The 26,814-nt window shown below is 36.8% G+C and overlaps 1 protein-coding gene across 11 annotated transcripts in view; it reads right to left on the bottom strand.

Annotated features, from left to right (window-relative positions):
- The window catches only part of dock9b (dedicator of cytokinesis 9b), a 189,208-nt gene that overhangs the window by 102,189 nt on the left and 60,205 nt on the right, over nucleotides 1-26,814 (bottom strand). For 8 of the 11 annotated variants that reach the window (XM_073953768.1, XM_073953764.1, XM_068221915.2 and 5 more), the window contains exons 2-4: nucleotides 12,145-12,261; nucleotides 9,648-9,737; nucleotides 5,566-5,648 (exon numbers count right to left, since the gene is read on the bottom strand). In XM_073953768.1, the coding sequence (XP_073809869.1) occupies nucleotides 5,566-5,648; nucleotides 9,648-9,737; nucleotides 12,145-12,261 (290 nt within the window). Of the gene's footprint in view, nucleotides 1-5,565; nucleotides 5,649-9,647; nucleotides 9,738-12,144; nucleotides 12,262-20,488; nucleotides 20,743-26,814 lie in introns of those variants that run through there. The other 3 variants (XM_073953765.1, XM_073953767.1, XM_068221913.2) reach the window with 1 other exon arrangement.

Raw genomic sequence — 26,814 nt, forward strand, 5'->3', positions numbered from 1 at the left:
AGCTCAAGGAAACTGCATTAGTGAAACTATTATAAAGGAGTATAGACGGATGATGATGATGATGATGATGATGATGGTGAAGCTGCATAACCACAGCACACATTATCTCTGCCTCCATCAGAATATGCTTCCTCTGCAACCTTTACCAAATGCTACACTATCTTCCTCCTGATCTCCACAATTTGATTTGCAGGTTATTGACCCCTGAGATATGACTAATCCATCAGTGACCTAAGAGAGGAAGTGACATCAAGGGATAGCAGACACTTGTTTAGTATGTGGCCTGAAACAGGTGAAGTATTTGCGTGCTAAATGACAAAAGAAAGCGGAAGAGAAGTGAAAAAAGGGGAGGAAATAGGAAAGGCGCTGCTGATGAGTTGTTGTTGTGTGAAGAAAGGCATATTTCCCGATTTAGCTCAGGACAAGACCTTGCTGTCAACACTGGGGCAGAAAAGGATGAGGACACTGATAACGGTAGAGAGTAAAATACCATCTCTCCCCCTTTCATGCACACAAATAAACACACTGTGATCAAACAATGGCTCCTGGGGTTTGTTCTTAACTTAAACAACCTAATATGATTATCAGATCCTGGATCTTTTCTGATCTCTGCCTAATTTGGTTCTTCAAACTAATTTGCGAATTGTATTAAAATATCTGGATGAGTTTGACTGATATGAAATAAGCCTGATCCTGAGCATGTTTAAGTTTAAAGACTTTTTGCTATGACAACAACTCCTGGATGAGATTTGAAGCATAAAATTATCCTGAATTGTTTTTAAATCTTAAGTAATTAAATCTACCTAACCTAGTAATTCATGTATGATGAAGGAATGCCTCTCATACATAGCTTAAACAATCTATGGGGATTTAGGAGATCCTGCATCTTTTAATCCTGACAGTTGAGGTTATCTGAGATTACTTTGTGTGTTTGTATTTGTTGTGAAGAACAGATCTACTGATTCTCGAAATCATGATCAGCAATGCAGCGACTGGCTTGTGGCACTACCTTGTAACATTACCTGAAAGTATTCATAGCGCTTCAGTTTTTCCAAATTTTTTATGTTACAGCCTAATTCCAAAATGGATAAAATAATTCAAAATTCTACACACAATACCCCATAATGAAAAATTTTTTTTTAATTGTTGCTAATTTAATAAAATTATGAACCTGAAAAATCCCATGTACATAAGTATTTACAACATTATTTTGTTGATGCACCTTTGGCAGCAATTACAGCCTCAAGTCTTTTTGAATATGATGCCACAAGCTTGACACACCGGTCATTTGGGTATTTTTGCCCATTCCTCTTTGCAGTACCTCTCAAGCTCTATCAGGTTGGATGGGAAGCAACGGTGTACAGCCATATTCAGATCTCTCCAAACATGTTCAATAGGATTTAGGTTTGGGCTCTGGCTAGGCCACTCAAGGACATTCACCGAATTGTCCATTGATATTCTGGTGGTGTGCTTTGGGTCATTGTCCTGTTGGAAGATGAACCGTCACCCAAGTCTGAGGTCAAGAGCACTCTGAAGCTGGTTTTCATTCAGGATGTCTCTGTTCATTGCTGCATTCATCTTTTCCTCTAACCTGACTAGTTTTCCAGTTCCTGCTGCTGAAAAATATAACCACAGCATGATGCTGCCACCACCATGCTTCACTGTAGGGATGGTATTAGCCTGGTGATGAGCGGTGCCTGGTTTTCTGCTAACGTAACGCCTGGCATTCACTCCAAATTGTTAAATTTTAGTCTCATCAGACCAGAGAAGTTTGTTATGGTCTGAGAGTCCTTCAGATGCCTTTTGGCAAATTCCAGGCAGGCAGCAGCTTCCGTCTGGCCATTCCACTATACAAGCCTGATTGGTGGATTGCTGCACAGATGGTCCTTCTGTAAAGTTCTCCTCTCTCCACAGAAGAATGCTGAAGCTCAGAAAGAGAGACCATCGGGTTATTGATCACCTCCCTGACTAAGGCCCTTCTTCGCCGATCACTCAGCTTAGATGGCCAGCCAGCTCTAGGAAGAGTCCTGGTGGCTCCAAACAGATGATGAAGGCCACTGTACTCAGTGGAACTTTCAGAGCAGCAGAAATTTTTCTGTAACCTTCCCCTGCCTTGTGCCTCCAGACAATCCTGTCTCGGAGATCTACAGACAATTCCTTTGTCTTCATGCTTGGTTTGTGCTTTGACATGCGCTGTCAACCCTGGGACGTTACAGGTGTATGCCTTTTCAAATCATGTCCAATCAGCTGAATTTACCACAGATGAACTCCAATGAAGCTGCTGAAACATTTCAAGAATGATTAGTCGAAACAGAATGTACCTGAGCTCAATTTAGAGCTTCACGGCAAAGGCTGTGAATACTTATGTACATGTGATTTTTCAGGTTTTTTAATTTTAATAAACTTGCAACAAAACATTTCATTAAAAATGTTGAAAAAGTGAAGCGTTATGAATACTTTCCACACACAATGTAATTAATATTGAATTATCAGCCATGTGAGCAAAATGACATACAATTTGTAGTAAATGAAAAAGTTTGTTAAATATGTGATAACTTTTCACATTTATTGTGGGCTATTTGAACAGGCTTTACACATTCATGTGTCAATAATTTAACAATTTATGTAGCTTCACCTTTAGACCAGATTTTCTTGGGGTTTGTATTGTGTTCTTAATCCCATTTCTTTAAAAAATCAAAAAGGCATTTTAATATTTAGGAAATATCTGCAAATGTGCACTTCAAATGACCAGAAATTAGCTCTCAATATTGTGTTTGAACGATTTCTGTAAAATTATATAATTATTCCTTCACAAAAATACTAATGAAAAAAAAAGCTTAATGAGAATGTTGGCCTTTTATCAAACACTCTCAGAAACTGTTCTAAACTGGGGTGTTTTTTGTACTTTTTTTTCACAATGTAGATTACATAACACTCACTCACTTTCCTTCGGCTCTATCAGGGCTCACCACAGAGGAATTAACTGCCAATTACTCCTTCATGTTTTCCAGCCACAACCCAGCACTGAGAGTACAACTCTGTTGTAATTAGCACTTTCCGCATATACCACGCCCACGTTAGTACAGAATTTTGCTGCTAAACATAAATATGTACACCTGTAGACAAAACTTTAGATCAGGGGTTCACAACAGCCTGTGACCCCTTAAATAACAATGCCAGTGACTCGCTACCCCCAAGTTCCTCTTAGGTGGTTATAAATATGCAAACGTTGCTCATACAAAAACGGGCCAATATAAACACGAGCATACTGACAACACAAAAAAGTGCAAGTCTAACAACCATATCATTTTTATAGTCATTTATTCATTTGTTTAATTTAATATTAATCTCACCTAATGAGACTAGTGGTTTTCAGCACAAGTTTATTCTTGGTTTAATTTTGGAGATTGATAACCATAGATCATTCTCAATATTCAGTTGTGGCCTGTATTCATTTTTATTGTATTTGATTGCCATAAAGATGTTTAACCATAAAAAGTTTATCCTGGAGTTATAAAATCAATCTGCTGCAGCTGACACTATTGCCGTGTTAATAATTTAACGTAAACACATCGTTCATTCATTCATTCATTTTCTTTTCGACTTAGTCCCTTTATTAATCTGGGGTCACCACAGCGGAACGAACCGCCAACTTATCCAGCATATGTTTTTACGCAGCTTCCAGTTGCAACTCATCTCTGGGAAACATCCATACACACTCATTCACACACATCCACTACGGAAAATTTAGCCTACCCAATTCACCTGTGTCTTTAGACTGTGGGGGACACTGGAGCACCCGGAGAAAACCCACGCGAACACAGAGAGAACATGCAAACTTCACACAGAAACGCCAACTGACACCCTCGAACCTGTGAACTTCTTGCTGTGAGGCGACAACAATACCTACTGCGCCACTGCGTCCCCCTCACATCGGTCATATGAAAAAAAAAAAATTATATGCTGATGGTTTTTTTATTTGCACGTTTACTATTTTTATCTTCTGTGGGTTATGGTTAAAATCAGTGTTGGGCAGTAGCATCGCTACAAGTAGTGACGCTACTAGCTTAACTACATTTCTCAGTAGCGTGGCAGTAGCGTCGCTACTTTCTAAATCAAATAGCTTTTCAGTAGCGAAGTCAAGTAGCGCAGTAGCGTCCACACAAGCTACATTTACAGATCGTGGATCAATAAGTGACGGCACCGACATTCACAGAGCTGTGAGGCTGGTGTGTAGCCGGTGATAGTTAATCCATATGATGGCTAGAATGAGGAGTTCTTCTTCTTCCTGTTTTACGGTGTTCGACAACAAACTTTTGGTGCGTTACTGCCACCTCTGGTTGGCGATGTCGCCAACCGAAACTTGCTTGATGAAAAGATGACTGAGGGAGAGGAGTTATTTCTAAACAGTAAATAACTTAACTGAACTATCATGCCTCATATGTTTCATTGACAGTTTTATTGATCACTAATATATGATTGACTTGGATTTAAGTTGCTTTGATTTCAAAATAAAAATTGCAAAAATAGCTTGGATGTAGCTAAGCTACTTTTGCCTTGTAGCTTTTAGCTTAGCTTGCTACATTTCCCAGGGGGTAGCTTTTAGTGTAGTTAAGCTACATTTTAAGTAGAGCAGCTAATAGCTTAGCTCACTACATTTTTCAAGTAGCTTGCAAACCACTGGTTAAAATATTGCAATTCAAGTAGTTTAATAAAATTTTATTGACTTTTAAATACACCAAGCGACCCCTTGTCATTGTCCCGCTGTCGGGTCCCAACCTACACTTTGGGAACCACTGCTTTAGAGAATTATCCTAGCAGGGATGTTAATATTAAGTTAGATTTGGGTTGTGACGTCAGGTGACATCTAGCCAGTGTCTAAAGACGTTATGTTGACGTCCAATAACAATGTTAAATGACGTTGATATTTGGTTGATTTTAGATTGTGTTGGAAAGTGACCACAATCTAATGTCGAGACAACATCTTAAACCATAGTTATGTTGAAGTCCAATATTGTCATTTATTCATGAGATATGGCAACCAAAATCCAACGCCTTATAGACGTTATAGTGGTAACGTTCACACAACGTCAAGTCGTAACATCATTAGACGCTGATATCAGCCTGACGATGAGCTGTGACGTCAAACCCATTTTCATTTCCAAAAAAAATGCAACATCCCCCACGACACTGTGGTACAACATCAATCTGACGTCATGTTGACATCTTGTGTCTGCTGGTGTATTGAACATTTTTGTAAGTAAAATGAATCTACTTTTGCTGAAAACATCTAAGAGCTATTGTTATGCGTTTTTTTCTTAAAACCAGACAAACAGACCTGGTATGCAAGAAAAGTATGCAGATTTTAAATACATTATTATGATTAATTTCAAGAAAGTAACAACTAAAAGTAAACTGTAACGTTTATTTAAATGTTTATTAGAACTCTAGCCAATATATCAGCTTGATGATGTAATAGTCGCCCAGTACTTCTAAGAGGTCATTTGCACTTGGCACATTCTTGCATTCAATTTGTACTTGTTTTAGTGGTCTTGCAATCCTTACTTTGGAAGTTGGCGGAAGTCTCCAGAATAATCCTCATATTTGTAGTTCACCACATGCCAGTCTGAGTTGTATGTCTTGATGCACTGTAAAAATAAGAATAAATTTAAGTAGATCTCTCCTATAACTACACACACACACACCCAAAATCACAAAAAAGCAAATACACTGCCAGTAATCTAATAATAAGCATCATGTTTTCCACACCAATCTGTGACAACAGCTTCTTAGAAGATAATTTCCTCATTGCATGGCATGAACTGTATCCCTGCGCTAATCGCTGTTAAAGCTGTCACCACACTGCACCACAAACAGACACTAATACATCCACTGGGCATTACATTAAAGCAGATTCAATTCTGTTTGCTTTGTTGGCAGCACGAGCATTCAGTCCTCAGCAGTTCTTCAAGGGATAAGATGAAACTAAAAGCCTCTAAAACCCAAAACGGCTTTCTCATTCTTATTTCAAATCCAATTAATGGAGAGAAAGAGGAAGAGAGCGAGAAAGTAGATGAGTTGACAAAGCAGATTTAAGAGCTTTCTGAACTAAGCATTCAAGTGTTTATCCTTAATAGTACCCAAACATCTCGGTTTAAGTTTAAGGTTAAAGATTACAAAACTGAAATAGATAAAAACATTAGCGATGCACCGATGTGAATTTTTTGGTCGATATCGATAACCAATAAATCTTAAGATTTGAAGCCGATAACCAATATTCTATAGAAAATATTTTATTATTATATATTCTATATAAATATTTAAAAATTTTATATTTTTTATACAGTGAACAACTGATTTTATTTTAAAAACATTAACTAATTAAACCAGCTCAAATGTTCTTGAATAAAATATGTTACGGTAATGCACATATGTAGAAATATGTAATGTCCAAAAAAGCATTTTGAGAGGTGTTTTGACAGTACAAGCGAAAAGCTAAAAATACAGATAAATTCATCTCATTTTGGCATTTTAGATTCTTTTAAACACATGTAGGTGCTGCTTGTCAATCAGATAACGCTTCTACTGTATGTTCGTTTTTGCTGTCAATTGCGGAAAAATTATTGATAAAAAGTTTGTTAGATCACTGTGAGTTTGAAACTTTAACTGCAGGCGCAGTGTGATGAACATATAAATGAAACTAACATCTACAATTTTTATTTTTATTTCATAAGACCTATAAATAAGTAGCAATAATAATTTTTTTGAGTCTTCACTAAACAAATTACTTTCATATTAATAAAAAAGTTTAAAAATTAGAGAAATAGCCTGCAAACAATGGGAATTCTGTCTTTATTTACTTACCTTGATGCTTTTAACATTTAACATAAAATTGTATTCAATTTAATTTATTAAGTTAAACATAAACAATAGCACAAACTGTAAACAAGAACTAGATTTTTACTAGTAATAATGGTGATACTTGTCTAATCTAGTATTTTAAAGTTTCTTCTTTTTTTTTCTGATACAAATACAAACCGCATTTAGACAACTAAACCACTTGCGCTGATGATGTCATAACAAAACTTCACAGAAAAAAAAGTGCTTTGGCAGATCATCTTGTTTGCTGTCCCTTGTGGATCACATTTAATTAAAACTTTTATAAACCAATTATGACAATTTCTCTTGATTTACAGCATGCCAAGTATTTTTCAATTGCACATACTTTATGTGAGACGCAGTTGTTTCCAAGAACTGGTTTGCAGCAGAGCAATTGTTCGGGACTGGTGTTGTTCTGACCGGAGGAGTCATGCACATGACTGTGCAGGGCAGATGTTTTGATTTGCGAGCTCTGGAAAAGTGCCTGGCTCAAACCCAGCTGCACTTGATGATGTCATTGAGCTCTTTAGTGAGAGGAAGTATCGTTTTACGCTCTTCGCTGACGACACCCAACACTCGTGATATGAACACAACCCCAACCTGACCCAGACCTCACACACAAGTACGGTATTAACAAAGCTACCTACACGTGTAGAGTCAATTATTGAGGGGCTTCTTTTGAAACTAGTCTCACCTGTTGACAGTTCCTGTTAAGATATCCTAATTTTGCTTTATTGGCCTTATTTATTCTAATTGCTTTTTTATTCTCATTGTGACTTTCTGATTGGTGATTTTTTTTTCTTGTGTGTGTGTGTGTAGAATCATGGGTAGTGCAATTCCTATCAGGTGATAAAAAAAATATTTTTAAAAAGACAATTTTATGTGAACAAAGAAGTTGATGATGATTAACAAGTTCACATTAGGTCTTTCTTTAAATGATTATCAGTTATTGTTTATACCAGAGTATAAGGGTTCTGTCTTGTAAATTCTTGTGTTGGTGGCAGAGTCTGGACTCTAGCTCTGTCTTGTCCTGTCCTGTTGTGCTCGACTTGAGTTTTCTGTTTTCTGTCATTGTGTGTGTCTCTGTGTGCGCGTCGTTGTGAGTGTGCGCAGATTGTGCGCGCTCCTGCTTGATGCTAGTGCGGGGTCTGTATATGCTTGGGACACGCACTCATGTTTGTGTTTTGTTCTGTAGCCATCGCGCTGTTTCGGTTTTGTTTTGGTTTTGGTTTCGGTTGGCGCTGAGATGAAACATGCGCGCTGCTTATGTGTGAGCGCACGGTGAGGTGTTTTATTTATCGTGTGCTCGTGTCTTGCGTCTATTTGTGTTGTCCAAGAATGTGGCTCTGTGTTTACATTGTGGCCACGTGCTTCAGTCTTGTCCTGTTATTGTGAACGCGTGGTTAATGAGATCTCTCATTGGCTGCGTGTTCTTGCCTCGTTTTATGTGAGCACATGGCTTGTGTTGTCTCTTGTCATGTGCTCTCTCGTCTATTGTCTAGTCCCACCCTCCTTGTTAACCCATTATTAGTTAATTATGTCTACGAGCGTCTACTTTAGTGAACAGAACCTGCATATGCTGCGAGTAACAGCTAATAAAGTTGTAAATAATATTCAGTTTGTGGCCCAGAGTGATTGTTTGAGAGCCGCGAAATATGAACAGCCCTTAGCAGTGAAAATAAAACCGAAAGCGTGCACGTCATTTAAATAATCATATCGCGTTTTAGAGTTATGACTGCGACAAGCATTTGATGTTTTTTCTTTCATTGCAAACACACAGTTGTGCATGCAAATAAATGTTTAAAGTGTCAGTATAACTACTCTAGCCTATATAATGTAGATTTTACCAGTAAATGAATTGGTCTAATAATGTTCTCAATGACAGATTGCAACCATAGGCCTATATCTCAAACATAACTCAACATCAGAATTATTATAAGTAGAATATAATTATGTATAGAGACCATAGAGACCAGTAGACCTACACATAATATCCAGGAGACCTACACATAATATTAATATTGTTGTTTTACCATATGTTTGAGAAAAAAACAATAATCTTAACAATAATATTAAACTTTATTTTACATCTACAGAATCGTGAGAGAATCATGGTCTTTATTTTAAGCAAAAAAATTGCAATTCTCATTTTAGCCAGAATCGTGCAGCTCTAACACCCGCCCCCTGCTAGTCTCACTGACACAACTTCCGGCAGCAACCTAGCTTTCCCATCCAGGTACTGACCTGCTTAGCTTCAGTGGGCGATCATGTGATAGTTGCAGAGAGCTGGCTGCCAGCAATGTTATATTGTAACATTTACACAAGTTCTAAGGAATGTTTCAGAATTTTCCAAAAGCATTCCCTTTTACCTGGGAAGCAAGATGTTTGTGTGCATTTTCTGATCATGACTGCAGTAATTCATCAATTGATGATCAAATACTGGAGAAGAGAACCGTAACCAGGCATATATCCAGAGACTCGCTCCACTGCATTTTTAAGAGATGATTTACAGTCTGGGTACATTATGCCAAACTGTGGTCTTCCACTGCTTCCTCTCAAAACCTACCTTTAAATAGAGCGATGCAAAATAGTGTGGCATTTGAATGATGCAAATAGCCTTTGAAGAGGAACTACAATTTTTTGAGTAATGTTTGCAACCTAATTTGCATAATTCATTTAATGACTCATGTCCTGAAACAATATAGACAACATGTACAAACGCAATTCATCCATTCATCCTCTTTTTTTGTTGGTCATGTTGTTCTTACCTCCTGGACGAGCAGGCTGCTGGCTCTCTTTTCTGCTCCATCTGGTACTGACGAGTATAGAGTCCGGCCCTGACGCTTCAGTGTGGAGATCTACACAGATACATGTGGAAATCATTGATGTATTAGGAAGCACTGGAACATTTATAAAAGATGTGTCAGAGTAAATTTGGACATTTCTTGCAGCAATAAAACTAACAATGCTGGACTGCAAACAAAAAGGAGGATTTCAGTGTTTGGTGTTTTTTTTTTATCTTACATACAGTATATAACTGTAAAATGTGAATTTCTTATTATATTTAGTTACGTTTATATTAAATATTTTGATTTATTTATAAATTAGTGATAAATAAACTGTAAATATGATTTTATTAGAAAGTTTTTGTATTTACAGTTGGAGTCAAAATTATTATTATTATTGATTTTTTTTTCTTTTTTAAATATTTCCCAAATGATGTTTAACAGAGCAAGGAAATTTTCACAGTATGTCTGATAATATTTTTTCTTCAGGAGAAAGTCTTATTTTTTATTTCTGCTAGAATAAAAGAAGTTTTCATTTTTAATAACCATTTTAATGTCAAAATATTTAGCTCCTTTAAACTATATATTTTTTCGATAGTCTACAGAACAAACTGTTATGTTTAGAAATGTGCTGAAAAGAATCTCCCAGTTAAACAGAAATTGGGAGGGGGGGGGGGGCAGGGAGTTACAGCACGTATGCGTAAATTGATTGAACTGACAATATACAGTATATTGTACAGTACAAAAGCTTTTTATTTGAAATAGTAGCTGTTTTTTTACATTCTGTTCATGAAATAAACCTGAAATAACTTGATAACCTTTGATATTTATAGTAAATGTGTCAAATCAGCTTAATATACGGATTTCTGAAAGAATACACTTAATTTAATTTATTATAATTTATTAATATTACATACGATATTACGTATCGTCACTGTTTTTTATTTTCGATTAAATAAATGCACACACACACACACACACACACACACACACACACACACACACACACACACACACACACACGCACGCACACGCACACACACACGTGCACACACGCACACACACATTTATATATCATTTCGTTTTTTTTCCCACAATGGTGCCTCGTGTACGTCATCTTATCCTCTTTTGGGAGGAGCTTGTGTCATTTCCGGTCCAAAAAAAATTGCTGGCTAAATTTGTCAGGTAAATGAATATTTTTTTAGGGGGGGGGATTGACATACAGTGTATAAATATATATATAATATATATATATATATAAGTTAATTTCTATTTTACATAATGCACTGTATTAATTTGACATAATTAAAGGGACACTTTTCACACACACACACACACACACGCACACACACAAACACACACATCTTTTTTTTCCACCTTATTGCCAGAAGCAGGAATATGTAACACACACACACACACACGCACACACACACACACACACACACACACACACACACACAGTATATATTTACAATCTTCCACGGCTCTTCAGCAGTGTATGAAGTCATGCCCGATCCAGTCAAGGCTAGTAAACAGACTTCACAGCCTAACATCTCAAACTGGTGTGGGACGAGTTCACCACGATTATTTTGAAAGCATACTTGGCTTGTTTCAGTTTTACAGTCCACATTAGAAGCGCCACAAGCTCAAAGTCTGGTTAGAATGAACACTGTGCTTCACGTAAAACTCAGTGGTAAACAATTCATTTTCCTTCAGCTTAGTCCCTTATTTATCAGAGGTTGCCACAGTGGAATGAACCACCAACTACTCCAGAATATATTTTATGCAGCGGATGCACTTCCAGCCGCAAAGGAATATGACCAATATACATTACATTTCCTAAATACACATTTACAAAAATGGACAGCCAATCATTCCATACTCCTGGCTTGACAATAACAAGATTTTTATTTGAGATTACGAATTCGTTTGATGATTTAGAGTTATACATTTAGATTTAGACTCGATAATCAAATTTATAGTCTAATTTCCGAACACTAATCTTATAATTGAGTTACGAATGTTTGGTTTCGGCTAAGCAGGCAGCTGTTTGCACAACACAGTTTTCATGTTTCTGTTCCCCATAAACCACATCCCATAACAATAATCTCCAGCATACACACCCATTTCTAAAGGAAAACAACGAGACGGTTTCATTCAGGGAAGCAGTTCGAGAGATCCCCTGAGACACTGTTACTCTAATGCTATTTGAGGGAAGACGAGAGATGTTTGACTAGTGAGCCCAGGGAGGAAGCAAACCTAAGACGAGCCACTGAGAGACTGAGAAAACTCACATCTGCACAGGTTACTCATCATTCAGCTCTCAGAATCACGCTGAAAAAATAACACTTTAGAGGAAATCGCAGTGTGGGTGTGACAAGAAGAGAACAGAAAACAATGACAGGAATGAGAAGGAGGAATGGAGGAATGAAGACTGATGGGAGAGCAGATGGTTTGAGAGATGAACTGACGTTCCTACCTGGAAGTCATCGATGGGAAACTGAAGCATGTCTCTGAGGACATCGCTGAGTATCTGAGTTTTCCTCTGGACGAGAACATTCTCGTAGTCCAGCGGCTCAATCACTTTGGGTTTCACCTGGAGACAAACACACAAGCATACATGTGCTTAAGTTTAACAAGAGCAAACTAGAAGAAATAATGATATTTTCAGGACTTTAAATTAGGACAATATATGATTTAAGCATCGATATTGCAATGTGTGGGTCTGCAAAAGTCACATCGCATTATTAAATTGTATATTAAAGATTAAAAGATAAAGATACAATTAAATATATTATTTTAAAAAATTATTTATACAATGATGACCATGTTATTTAACGTTTGATTGTTCAATTTCTCTTCTTAAATACTGTTAGAGTCTGCAGAAAACCAATAAGCGCTGTTTATTAATTTATTTTTGCTTGTAAGTAATTATAATTTATGCAGATCTACTGCTTAGTTAAAGGCTGAATCCTTCCAGTCGATCTAAATTTATGAAATCTTCATGAATAGAGCTGTTCAAATTCTGCAAAACTTGAAACACAACATATTCTATGATATGACAACATCAACTGAAACCAAAGACAAACACCAATGTCTTTGTGCATACACACACACTTTGTTTTGTTTGTTACTGTGTAAGAGAGAGGAGAGTTGTGAATGAGTGTTGTGTTGAACTGTACCAGGCAGTTCACACACAGCTTCCCATAATCCCTGCTATGATTGGCTATGCTCAGCGCCAAAACTGTGCATCACCCAATAGAGACCGGCGAATGGGTCTCGCTTACAATGTGCATTGTGACATCATCGCTGGGGACACACAGCACAGAGAGACCGGACTCTGACTCAGGCACTTACTGGCTAATATATGATGGAAAGACTGCAGCCTCTGGAGAGCTTTATTTCCTGTCCAGCACACACACACTTTCATAAGGCTCTTTGCCATAACCATCTCTGAAATGTGTTTAAACTATCAGCTGAGCATTTATTAAACACAACATTTGCAATATGTCAGTGTAAACACATTTAATATTGCGATGTCAATCTCTGATCTACTTCATGCACCAGTAGACAGTCAAGTGACTTTGATTAAATACAGGGAGAAACGTCAGTAGATAAAATAAAAACATTCTTTGCAACAGCAGAATCACATGCTTATATTATAACAATTATCAAATGTTTACGTAATACATCAACTGTTTCTTCGAAAACAGAGTGTCCTTTAAAAAAAATTTATCAGCAATATCAATATCAGCATTCAACAGTCACAAATTACACTCTGGTCTGAAAAAAACAATAGATCACAATCAACAATCTACAGTAGATTTTATTAAGATTTGTTGAATGGTTATTTGAATATTACAATAGTTCTGTTAAACCAAAATAATTCATTTCATACATTTAACTCTGTTGTTACCAAGCCAGGCTCATTCTGAAAAATTACCACTATATAAATTTCTGGAGAGCACCAAATACGTTACAGGAGCTACGTTTTTTTTTTTTTTTTTTTGCAGTTTTTGCTTTCGCAAATCCACTAAAGGCCACAGTGTACGTTTTTTCAGATCTTAAATTTCTCTCACGTGTGCCATTCGCTCCTACTGTTTACACATAAATCCACTGTCCACTGACTAACTGACTGACCGATCGACTGACCCACCCTCCTCCTTTCTTAAACCTAACCGATAGTGTTTTCAAAAGCCCGACTGACCCACTCACCCACTTCTCTAAACCCAAATCATAGTTTTAAAAAGCAATCCAGAGAAAAAATCCTTTGGCTGATTTTTACCACATTCTCGCCCTGCTATTTACTTGTTTATTTTATTTTTTCGCTTTTGTTTTTTGCCTTACCTGGTTTCTGGAACCGTTTTACGCCTGACTCAAACCTCATCATCATGGTTCAACTCCTCTCTGCGTCTTAAGTCAGCCGACATACATGGCAAGCTAACTGGACAATTAACAGTGGGAAAGCTGTCCATACAGAGTTAAGCGGTCAGCTGGTAAGTGCAATAAGGAACTGTGTCATACCGCCCCATAGCGTTCATTTTAAAGACGAATTGCAGCCATACGTACTTCTGGCTACATAATTCGCAATCTCCAGAAATGTATATAGGGCTACATTTTTTAGAATGAGCTGGTTGGTTTAAACCAGGGGTGCCCAATCCTGCTCCTGGAGATCTACCTTCCTACAGATTTCAGCTCCAACCCTATCAAACACAACTAAACCAACTAAGTAGGATCTGGAGGAGCGCTTGGTAATTACCGACAGGTGTGTTTGATCAAGGTTTCAGCTGAACTCTGCAGGTAGGTAGATCACCAGGAATAGGATTGGGCACCCCTGGTTTAAACAGTAAAAATTGAGCTTACATTTTTTTTATTAAAATATTAAATTGGTAAATAAATTTACACAATATTAAAGTCAATATTCACAAATCAAGACATTTTAAGAACGTACTAGAGGAAATACGCTCTAAACTTTAAGTTCTTTAAACTTTACAGGCGAAACTGACTGATAGATTTATATTTAATATTTGATATGAAATGATCTGACCCATTAATTAATCCTCATTTATTGAATTCATCATAATGTACGTCAATCCTTTATTCATTCATTCATTCATTTTCTTTTCAAATTAGTCCCATTACTAATCCGGGATCACCACAGCGGAATGAACTGCAAACCTATCCAGCACATTTATTTCACGCAGCAGATGCCCTTCCAGCTGCAACCCATCTCTGGGAAACATCCCTACACACTCATTCACACACAAACACTACATACAAACTCTACAAAGAAATGCCAACTGAGCCAGCCGAGGCTCGAACCAGCGACCTTCTTGCTGTGAGGCATCAGCACTACCACTGCGTCACCCAATCATTTTTTTCCTTTTATTTTAAAAGACAGAGTTAAAAAAAATCCCTCATGGGATTTTTACACCCCATTTTTTATGAGTTACTGTCTTCTGTTGAACACAAAAGAAGATATTCTGAAGAATGATGGTTGCTGAGGAAAAAACAAATACTTTAGAAGTCAGTTTGTCCCAGCAACCAAACAGAAACTCAAATAGGTCTTAAACAAAGGGTCAGCATATGATGAAAGAACTTTCATTCTTGAACTATCCCTGAAATTACCTGAAGCAATTAGTTATATTTGTAAGTTTTAATATATTTTAAGTTATACAATTTTAAGTATTTCACAAACAATATATATATATATCCAGGGTGGCATGGTGGCTCAGTGGTTAGCACTGCCGTGTCACAGCAGGAAGGTCGCTGGTTCGAGTGCCAACTGGGCCAGGTGGAATTTCTGTGTGGAGTTTGCATGTTCTTTCTGTGTTCGCGTGGGTTTCCTCCGTATCCTCTGGTTTCCCCCACATTCCAAAGATATGCGCTATTAATAAATTGAATAAACTTAACTGGCCGTAGTGTATTCGTGTGAATGAGTGTGTATGGATGTTTCCCAGTACCCCAGTACTAGGTTGCAGCTGGAAGGGCATCCACTGTGTAAAACATATGCTGGATAAGTTGGCGGTTCATTCCTCTGTGGCGACCCCAGATGAATAAAGGAACTGAGCCGAAGGGAACTGAATGAATATATAAATCCAGTTGGCTTAAACCTGTGTGTGTGAGTTTGTGTGTGTGTATGAGTGCATTGCATTGTGTCTGTAGAGACTTTCTTGGCTGTAATCCATTTCTCTTGTGTTGACGGGGACTCCCTGCTGAGGAAAACATTAGAAAAGTCTGCTAAATATCACATCACATCTAGGTTTAGAAGATTTATTCAACTGCTCAGCGTATTCATTAACTGCAGTCAAGTGACCATTTACTATTCTTTAGACTTCATTAAGAAGCAGTCAGTCAAAGTGAAGAGTTTGAAGAGAAACTTCTGTAACACTATAGTTAAGGTCACGATTAATGCTATTAACTACTGTCTTATAACCTGACTATTATTAGGATATTAACTGATCATCAGTAGTTATAAAGTATGATCCTATTCTCCATCCCTAACCCTACCCAAAACCAAAACCCAACCTCTACCTTACTATTACTAACCAGGTAATTAGTAGTTTATTACGCTAGTAGTGTTAGCTATTGGTTTAATAATACAGTGGATTGTGACCTAAACTAAAGTGAAAAAAGTCAATAATCTGGCAACACAAACTGCCAATGTGCCAGTCTAAACGCCAACAGCCAAGCTGAACCGCGATTCCCTCAGGTCACTCAACACAGCCAACACAAACACCTACTAATGAATACAATATGAGATTAATTAGCAATTCACCAAGTCCTGGCACAGTCATTTAAACACACAGACACACACACACATGCACATGCACACGCACACACACACACACACACACACACACATACACACACACACACACACATACACACACACACACAGAACTTGGAAGACATTGATGCTTATTTTTAGAGAACATTCTAACAAACTTCCGTCACACACACACACATGGGTTAGGGTTTTTTTTCTTTGTTTTTGTGAAAAGTGGGGACATTACATAGGTTTCCATTCATTTTATACTGTCCAAACCATATATTGTATTGCCCTCACCCCTAAACCCAACCATCACAGGAGACTGTGTGCAGCTTTACTCCATGATTAAACTCATTCTGTAGGATTTATAAGCATTTTGAGAAATGAGGACGTCACCAATGTCCTCATATTTCACCTCCTTTTTGTAATACCTATGTCAAACCCATGTCATTATTCAGATTTGTGTCCTGATATGTCACAAAAACACGTACACACACAAACACCTTTTTTTTTTAAATTTGTTGTGACATACCATAATCATTGTTTTATATTATACAAACTATAAATCATCTGAATAATTCATTTATCATTATATACATTTAAGTCCTAAAATGTCATGAAAACACACACACACAGATATACAGCACTTGAAGACGTTGATGCTAGTTTGGGACAACATTCTGACAAACTTCTGGCATGCTCACACACAAAAGCTCTTGCACCCACACAATTTGCGTTTTGTGAGTTGCGGGGACATGTCATAGCATCCATTGTTTTTATCTTATACAAACTGTATTTTCTATTCCCTTTATTTTTCTGTATTATAAGCCTTTTGAAAAATAGAGCCATCAGCGATGTCCTCATAATTTAATACCTATGGCATTATACACGTTTGTGTCCTGATATGTTACAAAAATTCCCTCACACACACACACACACACACACACACACACACACACACACACACACACACACACACACACACACACACACACGCACACACACACACACACACACACACACACCACTTGGAAGACGTTGATTCTTAGTTTTGGAGAACATCAAACTTCTGGCACACCCAGTTCCACACACAAAAAAAGCACATGCACAGACAAAAAGTTTGTTTTTGTGAATTATGGGGACATTCCATCCGTGTCCATTGTTTTATACTGTACAAACTGTATTTCAGGAAACTGAGTAGAGTTTTACTTGTTCTGTATTATTTATAAGCTTTTTAAAAATTGGAGACATCAGCAATGTCCTCATAATTCATCTCCTTGTAACACCCATGTCATTATACACAATATGTCATAATATGTCACAAACACACACACACACACACACACACACACACACACACACACACACACACACACACACACACACGCAGCACTTGGAAGACGTTGATGCTTATTTTTGGAGAACATCCTAGCAAACTTCTGGCAAACTCATCTACCCGCGCACACACACATTATGTCTTTGTGAATTGCGGGGACATACCATAGGCGTCCATTGTTTTTATATTATACAAACTATAAATAAATTCCTTGTAATACCCATGTCATACACATTTGAGTCCTGATATGCCACACACACACACACACACACACACACACACACACACACACACACACACACACAGATGTACAGCATTTAAAAGATGTGATTTTTGACGCTTATTTTTGGAGAACATCCTAACAAACTTCTGGTGCACTCATTTGCACACACAGACACACACACATGTGTTTATGTGTGCAGGACTGCAGAAATGTGTTGTGTCAAATGTCAAGCCGGAGGAAGAGAAGGGGAAAGGGAATGTCATTAAAGTGTCTCTCTCCCTTCGGGTGGAGGGAGGATCTTAAGGTAAAAGCAGACGCCGCTCGCTGTTTAACTGCGCAGTAAATCCTTGTTCTCCCGCTCTGATTCCCTACACACTCACGGACACACAGCGCTGTACAGACACAGACAGCCACACACAACTTCATTGTGGAGTTCAATAAATCAGGAAGGTTTTTGAACAGAGACTTTGTGAGCTGATCTGAGCTCCACTATGGGCCAATTAAAGGGGGTGTCCGGCAACACAGGTGCAACAGCTACAAAAGCACACATCACTACCTCACACACACACTCTTGGTGTATCTGCATGTCTTTTTTTATTTATTGGGTGACTCTAAAATCTTGTATGCATTACATTTTTCCACATTATGAAAATATCTTGAGCTTGTAATGTTTTGAGCTAGTACCTAACTTCATTTAAAAGATAGCTAAGCGCATTTCTCACTCAAATTCCTTGCACTACACTGCAAAACAATCTATTAATATACACCTTAAAAGTAAATTGTTCAGAATATTTCATTGTACAGTACAGGGGCCGAGAGAGCTTAATATGTTGCATACATTGTAGGTAATCTTTAAAGGGTGAGTTTTTTGTTTGTTTATTTTAACATTCTGATTCCTTTGTCTTTTGTATTTTAGTAGCCAAAATAACCATAACCTAAATAGCCACGTCTGTCACGTTTTAGGGTCCCCTCAAAACATTTCCAATGTGTTCAAAGCTATTTGAAAGTGTTGTGAGAAAATGCAGAACATTTTCATAAATTGTTTTCATTTTGAGAAAATGCAGTGCGTTTTTAAAAATGTGTTTGCGTTGTGAGAATTTGCAGCACGTGTGCTGTCAAACAGATGAAGGTCTTTTCATAGTTTGTTGCCGTTTTTTGTAATTGCATATGTTTTCTTAAATTCCAGAATGTTAAGCTCTCTTGGCCACTGTAGTCTGTTTTACAATAATGGTATTTGGAAGGAAATTTACTCAATCAGAATAATCTTACAAAACAGGGTTCTTACACTAACTAAAACAAAAAAAAAAACATAAAACTACAATATTTTTGGTACCTGAAACAAAAATAAAAGTTATATACATCTCAAAAAAAAAAAAAAGATTAAGTGTATATATAGTTGAAGTCAGAATTATTAGCCCCCTGAATTATTAGCCCCCCCTGTTTATTTTTCCCCCAATTTCTGTTTAACGGAGAGAACATATTTTTAAAACATTTCTGAACATAGCAGTTTTAATAACTCATTTCTAATAACTGATTTATTTTATCTTTGCTATGATGACAGTAAATACTATTTGACTAGATATTTTTCAAGACAATTCTATACAGCTTAAAGTGATATTTAAAGGCTAAACTATGTTATTAGGTTAACTAGGCAGATTAGGGTAATTAGGCAAGTTATTGTATAACAATGGTTTGTTCTGTAGACTTTAGAAAAAACACATAGCTAAAAGGGGCTAATAATTTTAACCTTACATTTTTTTTAAAGTTTTTATTCTAGCCAAAATAAAACAAATAAAACTCTCTCCACAAGAAAAAATATTAGCAGACATTCTGTGAAAATTTCCTTGCTCGTTTTAACATAATTTGGGAAAAATTTTAAAAAGAAAAAGAAATGTAAAGGGGGGCTAATAATTCTGACTTCAACTGTATATATATGTACACTATGTACTGTATTCAACAAGTCGTCCGTGAGATGTTCAAAAGTAATAATGCAAAAAATATATAAAAGAGAAAAAAGAGATATATTAAGAGAAAAATACAACTAATTTAAACAATTAATAAAACTAAAATATTACTAAGGCAGTAAAATAAACCTGTTGCATTTAATCTTAATTTGAATCTAAACTTTATTCTGTTAATATATCATTTCTTTTTTTTCTTTGTGTAGTTTTAGTCTTACATTTCATATTTAAATTGAATTGACTATTCTGTGTAACTGTCATAAAGAAGAAGTTTAGTAATCCTTGAAAAAAATGTCAGAATTGATGATCTTTGTACCTTATTTGCCCATAAAAGTTTGCAACAGTACCTTAAGGCTACATATTACTTCTCCAAGCTACTAAAATGCACTTTTTAAGACAAAAGTACAGGCACTGCCTAACAATACAAATTGTTATTTTTCTGACAGTCTAACTTTTAAGTCTAGCCTCAACAACCACAGACATACTAAACATGTTTTTTTGTTTTTTTTTATGTCCACATAAGAGACTCACCCCAACAGGCATTGCTGTGTCCCCATCCACCTCCATCTCCCCAAGAGTCCTGCCCTGCTGAGGTGTTTCACACACTGCATCCTTACGGGCGGCTCGTCCAGCCTTGCCCTGCATGATCCACCACACACAATCCCTCCAGAAAACCCAACTCAAATCAACGACAGGCACAGAAATAAAACCCAGGCTAGGACTGAACAAACAGCACTGCACACTTCTCCTGCACTCCTTCTGTTCTTCCACTTTTCTCTCTCTCTGAAGCTGAACTTTACCATGTGGAGTTTTCAAGAGTGTTTTCCTCTATCACTTCAGTCCCTCCCTCGCTCTCTTTTTTTTCCCTGCATGGGAGAAGCAGAGACCACTCCTTCACACAGCTGTTCTGGTATGGGGGAGTGCATGTGTATGTGTGTGTGTGTGTGTGTGTGTGTCCACTATTGTGTTATGTCACGCTCATCTGTCCTCCCTCTGCGCTGAAACAGAGATCTTAACTGTCTGTTTCACCTGCCAAAGAGCAACACCCAAAGCCCACGAGTGAACACAACAGATAAAGAGACTGAAAGTTCCTCTTTTTTTTACAAAAAAAGAGTGACAATGTTAATTAGGTTTACAGCACGCATTAGCAGTTGGAAGATGAATACAATGTAGTCAAATGAAACCTGTGGAAAGAAACTGGTGAGTGAAAAGACTAAACCCAGCAAGCATTTTTTTTGTTTCTAAACGATGTCTAAGAGATATCTAATAGACGTCTAAACATAGTCGTCTTGGCTAAACAAAGACTAAATTTGGGTCAGTGAAAATCTAATAGACATCTAAGAATACGCTAAGACTAGACTAGTCATCAAATAAATAGAAATTAATGGCTACTCATATAAAATCTGTCTAATCCATCTATTTGATGACTAGTCTAGTTTTGGGCTATTCTTAGACGTCTATAAGATTTTCATTGACAGCTCAAGTTTAGCTTTGTTTTAGTCAAGCTGTCGACGTTTAGATGTCTATTACACATCTATTAAACACAAGATTGTTTGCTGGGAAAGGTTTTCTGCAGATGATTTCAAGGCCACATGAAACCATCTGGCTTGATAAGTACTTTCCTTGCCGGTGTTGATGTGTTTCCTATTGAAACAGAAAGTTCTGGCAGAGCTTGTACAATGGCTCATCCTCTTCACACAGACACAAATAAGGCCCTAATGTTACAGAAAAATCATAACTATAAAAAATGTAATCAAGAGTAGCAAGTTATATACAGTTGAAGTCAGAATTATTAGCCGCCCTGAATTATTAACCCACCCCACCTCTGTTTATTTTTCCCCCAATTTCTGTTTAACCGAAAGAAGCTTTTTTCAACACATTTCTAAACATAAAACTCATTTCTAAAAACTAATTTATTTTTCTCCCTGCGATGATGACATTAAATAATATTTTATTAGATATTTTTCAAGACACTTTTTTTTTACAGCTTAAAGTGACATTTAAAGGCTTAACTAGGTTAATTAGGTTAATCAGGCAGGTAAGAGTAATTAGGCAAGTTATTGTTTGATGATGGTTTGTTCTGTAGATTTTCGAAAAAATATATAACTTAAAGGGGCTAATAATTTTGACCTTAAAATGGTGTTTAAAAAATGAAAAACGGCTTTTATTCTAGCCAAAATAAAACAAATAAGACTTTCTCCAGAAGAAAAAATATTATCAGATAAACATCATTTGAAAAATATTTTAAAAAGAAAAAAAACTTCAAAGGGGGCTAATAATTCTGACTTCATATATATATATATATATATATATATATATATATATATATATATATATATATATATATATATATATATATATATATATATATATTCATACATATATTCATATATATATTCTCACAGTTATTAAGTTTTTTGAAGGCAATGAAAAGAAACAGGGTGTGCTCTGCCACTTTAGTTTTAGTGAACTTCCTTCTGAAATGTGCAACAAAAAAAAGAACTGATGAGAAATGTATTTATATACATTTTCAATAACCACATCTACATTCCCTAAGCATCCAGAGTTGTAACTAATATAAATTTGTTTTACAATAGTTTTTTTACCAACCAAGGCTCAATACATTTCTGGTGAGTGCCAAATACAGCCCAGCAGGTATGTTTCTTGCAGTTTTTGTTTTCATGAATCCACCAGAGGCCGATGCATACGCTTTTTGAGATCTCAAATTACTCTCGCGAGTGCCATTCACACCAGCTGTTCTCATATAAATGCACCAGAGGCCGATGTCGACTCCCTGACTGACTGACTGACAGACTGACTGATCGACTGACCCACCCTCCTCCTTCTCTAAAGCCAACCAATAGTGTTTTAAAAAGTACTGATTGACCCATCCACCCACTTCCCTAAACTCAACCAATGGTGTATAAAAAGCACCAATGGACTCGGCCACCCACTCCCTAAATCCAACCAATAGTTGCTTAAATTGTTTTACCACAATCTCACCCTGTTATTTGCCCATTAATTTTATTTTTTGGCTTCTGTTTTTGTCTTACCCGCCTTCTGGAATGTCGTGGTCAACTCCTCACTGCATCTCAAGTCTGCCAACGTACATGGCGAGTGAACAAACAACTACTGAGCAAACTGGTAACAGCTGGAAAGCAATCCATCTAAAGGTAAGCGGTGAGCTGGTAAGCGTGAAAAAGAACATTCATTTTAGAGACGAAATGCAGCTGTACAAAGTTCTGGCTACATAATTTGTGATCTCCAGAAATGTATATAGGGCTACATTTTCAGAATGAGCCTGTGTTTTTTTTAAACAGTTAACACCATAATAATTGTTGATCCTTGAAGAGAAAGTCTGTAAGTTTTAAATGTCTGCTAACAAAAGTTAACAGAAAGCAACATGACAAGTTTTTTTTTTTATCTTGATCTGTATGAAAACACAAAAATACCACTCTGCATCCATAAGTCTCTTTAACTCGTACGGAAAAAAAAATCGTCTCATATTATAAACAACTCATTTCCTTCAAAGTACATTCACACAGCGGGATAAGACACACAATTACAGATCTGCTTATCTGCAGCGGTCCAGCATTCTGACGTCCTCGGTAAAGGTCAGGCGACAGCCAACATGCCTATTCAGAAACTGAATAGAGAATAGAGATGTGCATGCGCGCACACACATACACACACACGCACACACACACGCACACACACACACACACACACACGCACACACACACACACACACACACACACACGCACACAGACACTTCCTGCAGTCACCTTTTAGGGGTCAAAGTTGAACTTTAGGAAGGGCAAGAAGCGGACAATAGTCTGCACAAAAAGAGCTATTTATATTTAAAATTTCAACCATATTATTATTATTATTATTGTGACACATTTATTCAAAATTATCAGGATGAATTAACAATGTGCTTTCAATTAAATGAAAACTAATTTTAAAGACATTGTGACATGGGTTACAGTGCAAAAATGCACTAATAAATGGGATCCTAAACATTAATTTTAAATTAATGAACTAATAATTTTGCAAATAAGTAAATCAATACTAATTTGAAAAGGAAAGGAATAAAATAAAAATGAAAAAATAGATGGAGGGTATCAATGACATAACTGTTGCATTCTAATTGGCATACTATCATTTTGAAATAGCAACCCAGGCTCCTTATAGATACGTACCCCTGTATACATTTCTAAAGAGTGCGAAATACATCCCAGGAGCTACATTGTTTTTGCAGTTTTTGTTCTCATGAATCTACCAGAGAGTGTGTGTACACTTTTCAAATCACAAATTTCTCTCATGAGTGCCATTTATGCCTGCCTGTCTCGCAAAAATGCAACAGAGGCTGCTGTCCACTGACTGACTTACCGTCCAATACCCCCAAACACCCCCTCCCTGAACCCAACCGACAGTGTCTTCAAAAGCAATCCAGAAAAAAAAGCCCTCTATGCCGCCTGATTTTTGCCACGTTCTCACTCTGTTATTTACTTGTTTATTTAATTTTTTTGCCTTTTGTTTTGGTTTTACCTGCTTTTTTTGCTGAACTCGAACCCTGTTGTCAGGGTAAACTCTGCTCCACATCACAAGTCTGCTGACGTACTGTACGTGGCGAGCCACTGGGCAAACTAGTGACCGCGGAAAAGCCATTCACATGGAGGTAAGCGGTCAGCTGGTGAGCGCAAAAAGAAACAGAAGCCGTTGGTGGCGGCGTACCGCCCCATAGATTTCATTTTAAAGAAAAAATGCAGCCATACGCAGCTCTGGCTACATAATTCAGGCTCTACAGAAATGTATACGAGGTACGTAATCACAATGAGCCTGTGTTGCAAAATAATACAAGATAGAATTCATATGTCCCAAACCATAGTATGTTGAAAAGTGTATGCCAAAGGTTCCCGGATAGTTTACTTTTTCTGGTAGAAAGTGTAGAATCGTCTATACTCTAACCACTAATATTGCCCACAATACATTGCATATTGGATGTGAATTCGATAAGAACTGCCATACTATTTTGGTATTATGCCATACTATGTATGCTGTGCATAGTATACAGATTTTCTAAATACATGGAATACCAACTGTATTTGCCAGAACCATGCGACTCATACTACTGACCTTATTCTTTTCTATAGTCAACACACTTGTTTATACAGCAAGTAGTTTGACTGTTTATTTTTCCTAGTCATTTCTCTCATAGAAAACTGAATCAGAAGTTCTAAAACAGCTGAAAGTACGAGCCACTTCCACATCGCAGAATAAGGTCAACATTGTTAGTATATAATAGGTATACAATTGCTGAAGTACTGTTGCTGAAATTTGATGCATGCATCCAAGGATTCTGCGTGGGATACTGTTTCCCAACGAACTACACGTGACGTTACATCTTCATAAATATTAGTGGATGAAAAGAGTAGATGCGGGTTGAGTGGACCAGAGACAGAAAATATTTATAAGTGTAACACATTTATAATTACACAAGTTATTTCTTTAAATAAAATACATTTTTATATAGTTTTCTAAAGCACTAACTTAGAAGGTAGATAATTTAATAATAGAATAACAATCAAAGGTATCATAATCGTCACAATCACCAGAGATCTAATCCTTACAGATCGCTGGAAAACATTTATTGTCACGCGAACTACACATCTGCTTCCGAAATGAACTACACATCCTATCATGCAACTCACACACACAACAGTACCACATCAAACTTAATTACTCACACACAGCTGGAACCCCATCATGGACTATTTATCTGAACTACATATTCACCTCTCATATACACACACATAGTTGAGTTTTGTTGATGTAACTTTACAAAGTGTTAGTCCTGTCCAGTCTTTCTGTGCATGTAGGCCATCGCCTTGTTTGTTTGTTTGTTTGTTTTTTGTCGATGCTGTTTGTCGCCTGCACCAATCTCTTTGCAGTGACATTTCAGCATATATTTGTCAAAAAAAGAAAGAAAAACAATGTATGTTTAAATTATGTTAAATTTGTTTCATTTAAAATAATTTATGGAACTGAAAAGTTATAACATTTGAATACATTGGTTTTTGCAAAAAAAGGGGTAGCAATTCAGAGCCTTGTTTCAAGCTTAAAATAGACAATCAACTTTTTATAAAATGCACTTAAAATTTCACTAACATAACAGAACCTTCAGGAATAGAAGCAATTGTTTTGTTTGTTTTAGAACAATTCCATGCAAATGTCAACCTTCCCGTAAAAAATCAAGTTTTTAGCAAAATAATGAAACCATTTCTTGGGCTTGTAATTAACAGTTCTGTAAAAAAAAAAAAAACTTGCAAATGTCTCTGTCAAAGTTTTCAAACAATTATATTCGATTTACCAAAAAAGTCACACAAGTGCCAATTTCACATCTGTCACATTCATAACGGAGAGGTGTCACATCCATAATGAAGCTTTTTCCTCATAAACGCAAAAATGTCAAATAAAATAAAATCAATCACTTTTGTTCTACAGAGAGCCAACTCTTTTCCTTTTGATTAGCATTGTTTCTTTTGGGTAGTGCAGTTTAATCCACAGCTTTTCTACAAAGTGTGTTATATGCAACATAGGCTCATTCTGAAAATGTAGCCATGTTTCTGGAGATTGCGAATTATGTAGTCGAAGCTATGTTTGGCTGCATTTCGTCTTTAACATGAATGCTACGGGGCGGTACAACGCCATTCCTTTTCACGCTTACGAGGTGATCATTTACCTCCATATGGACAGCTTTGAGATGGCAGACGCACAGCAGAGTTGACCACGACAGTGGGGTTTGAGTCCTGCGAAGAACAGTTCCTGTTAGCTGTTTTTGTGGGAAAAACTG

This window comes from Danio rerio, chromosome 6 (assembly GCF_049306965.1).
Source record: "Danio rerio strain Tuebingen ecotype United States chromosome 6, GRCz12tu, whole genome shotgun sequence".
NCBI classification, from domain to species: Eukaryota; Metazoa; Chordata; class Actinopteri; order Cypriniformes; family Danionidae; genus Danio; species Danio rerio.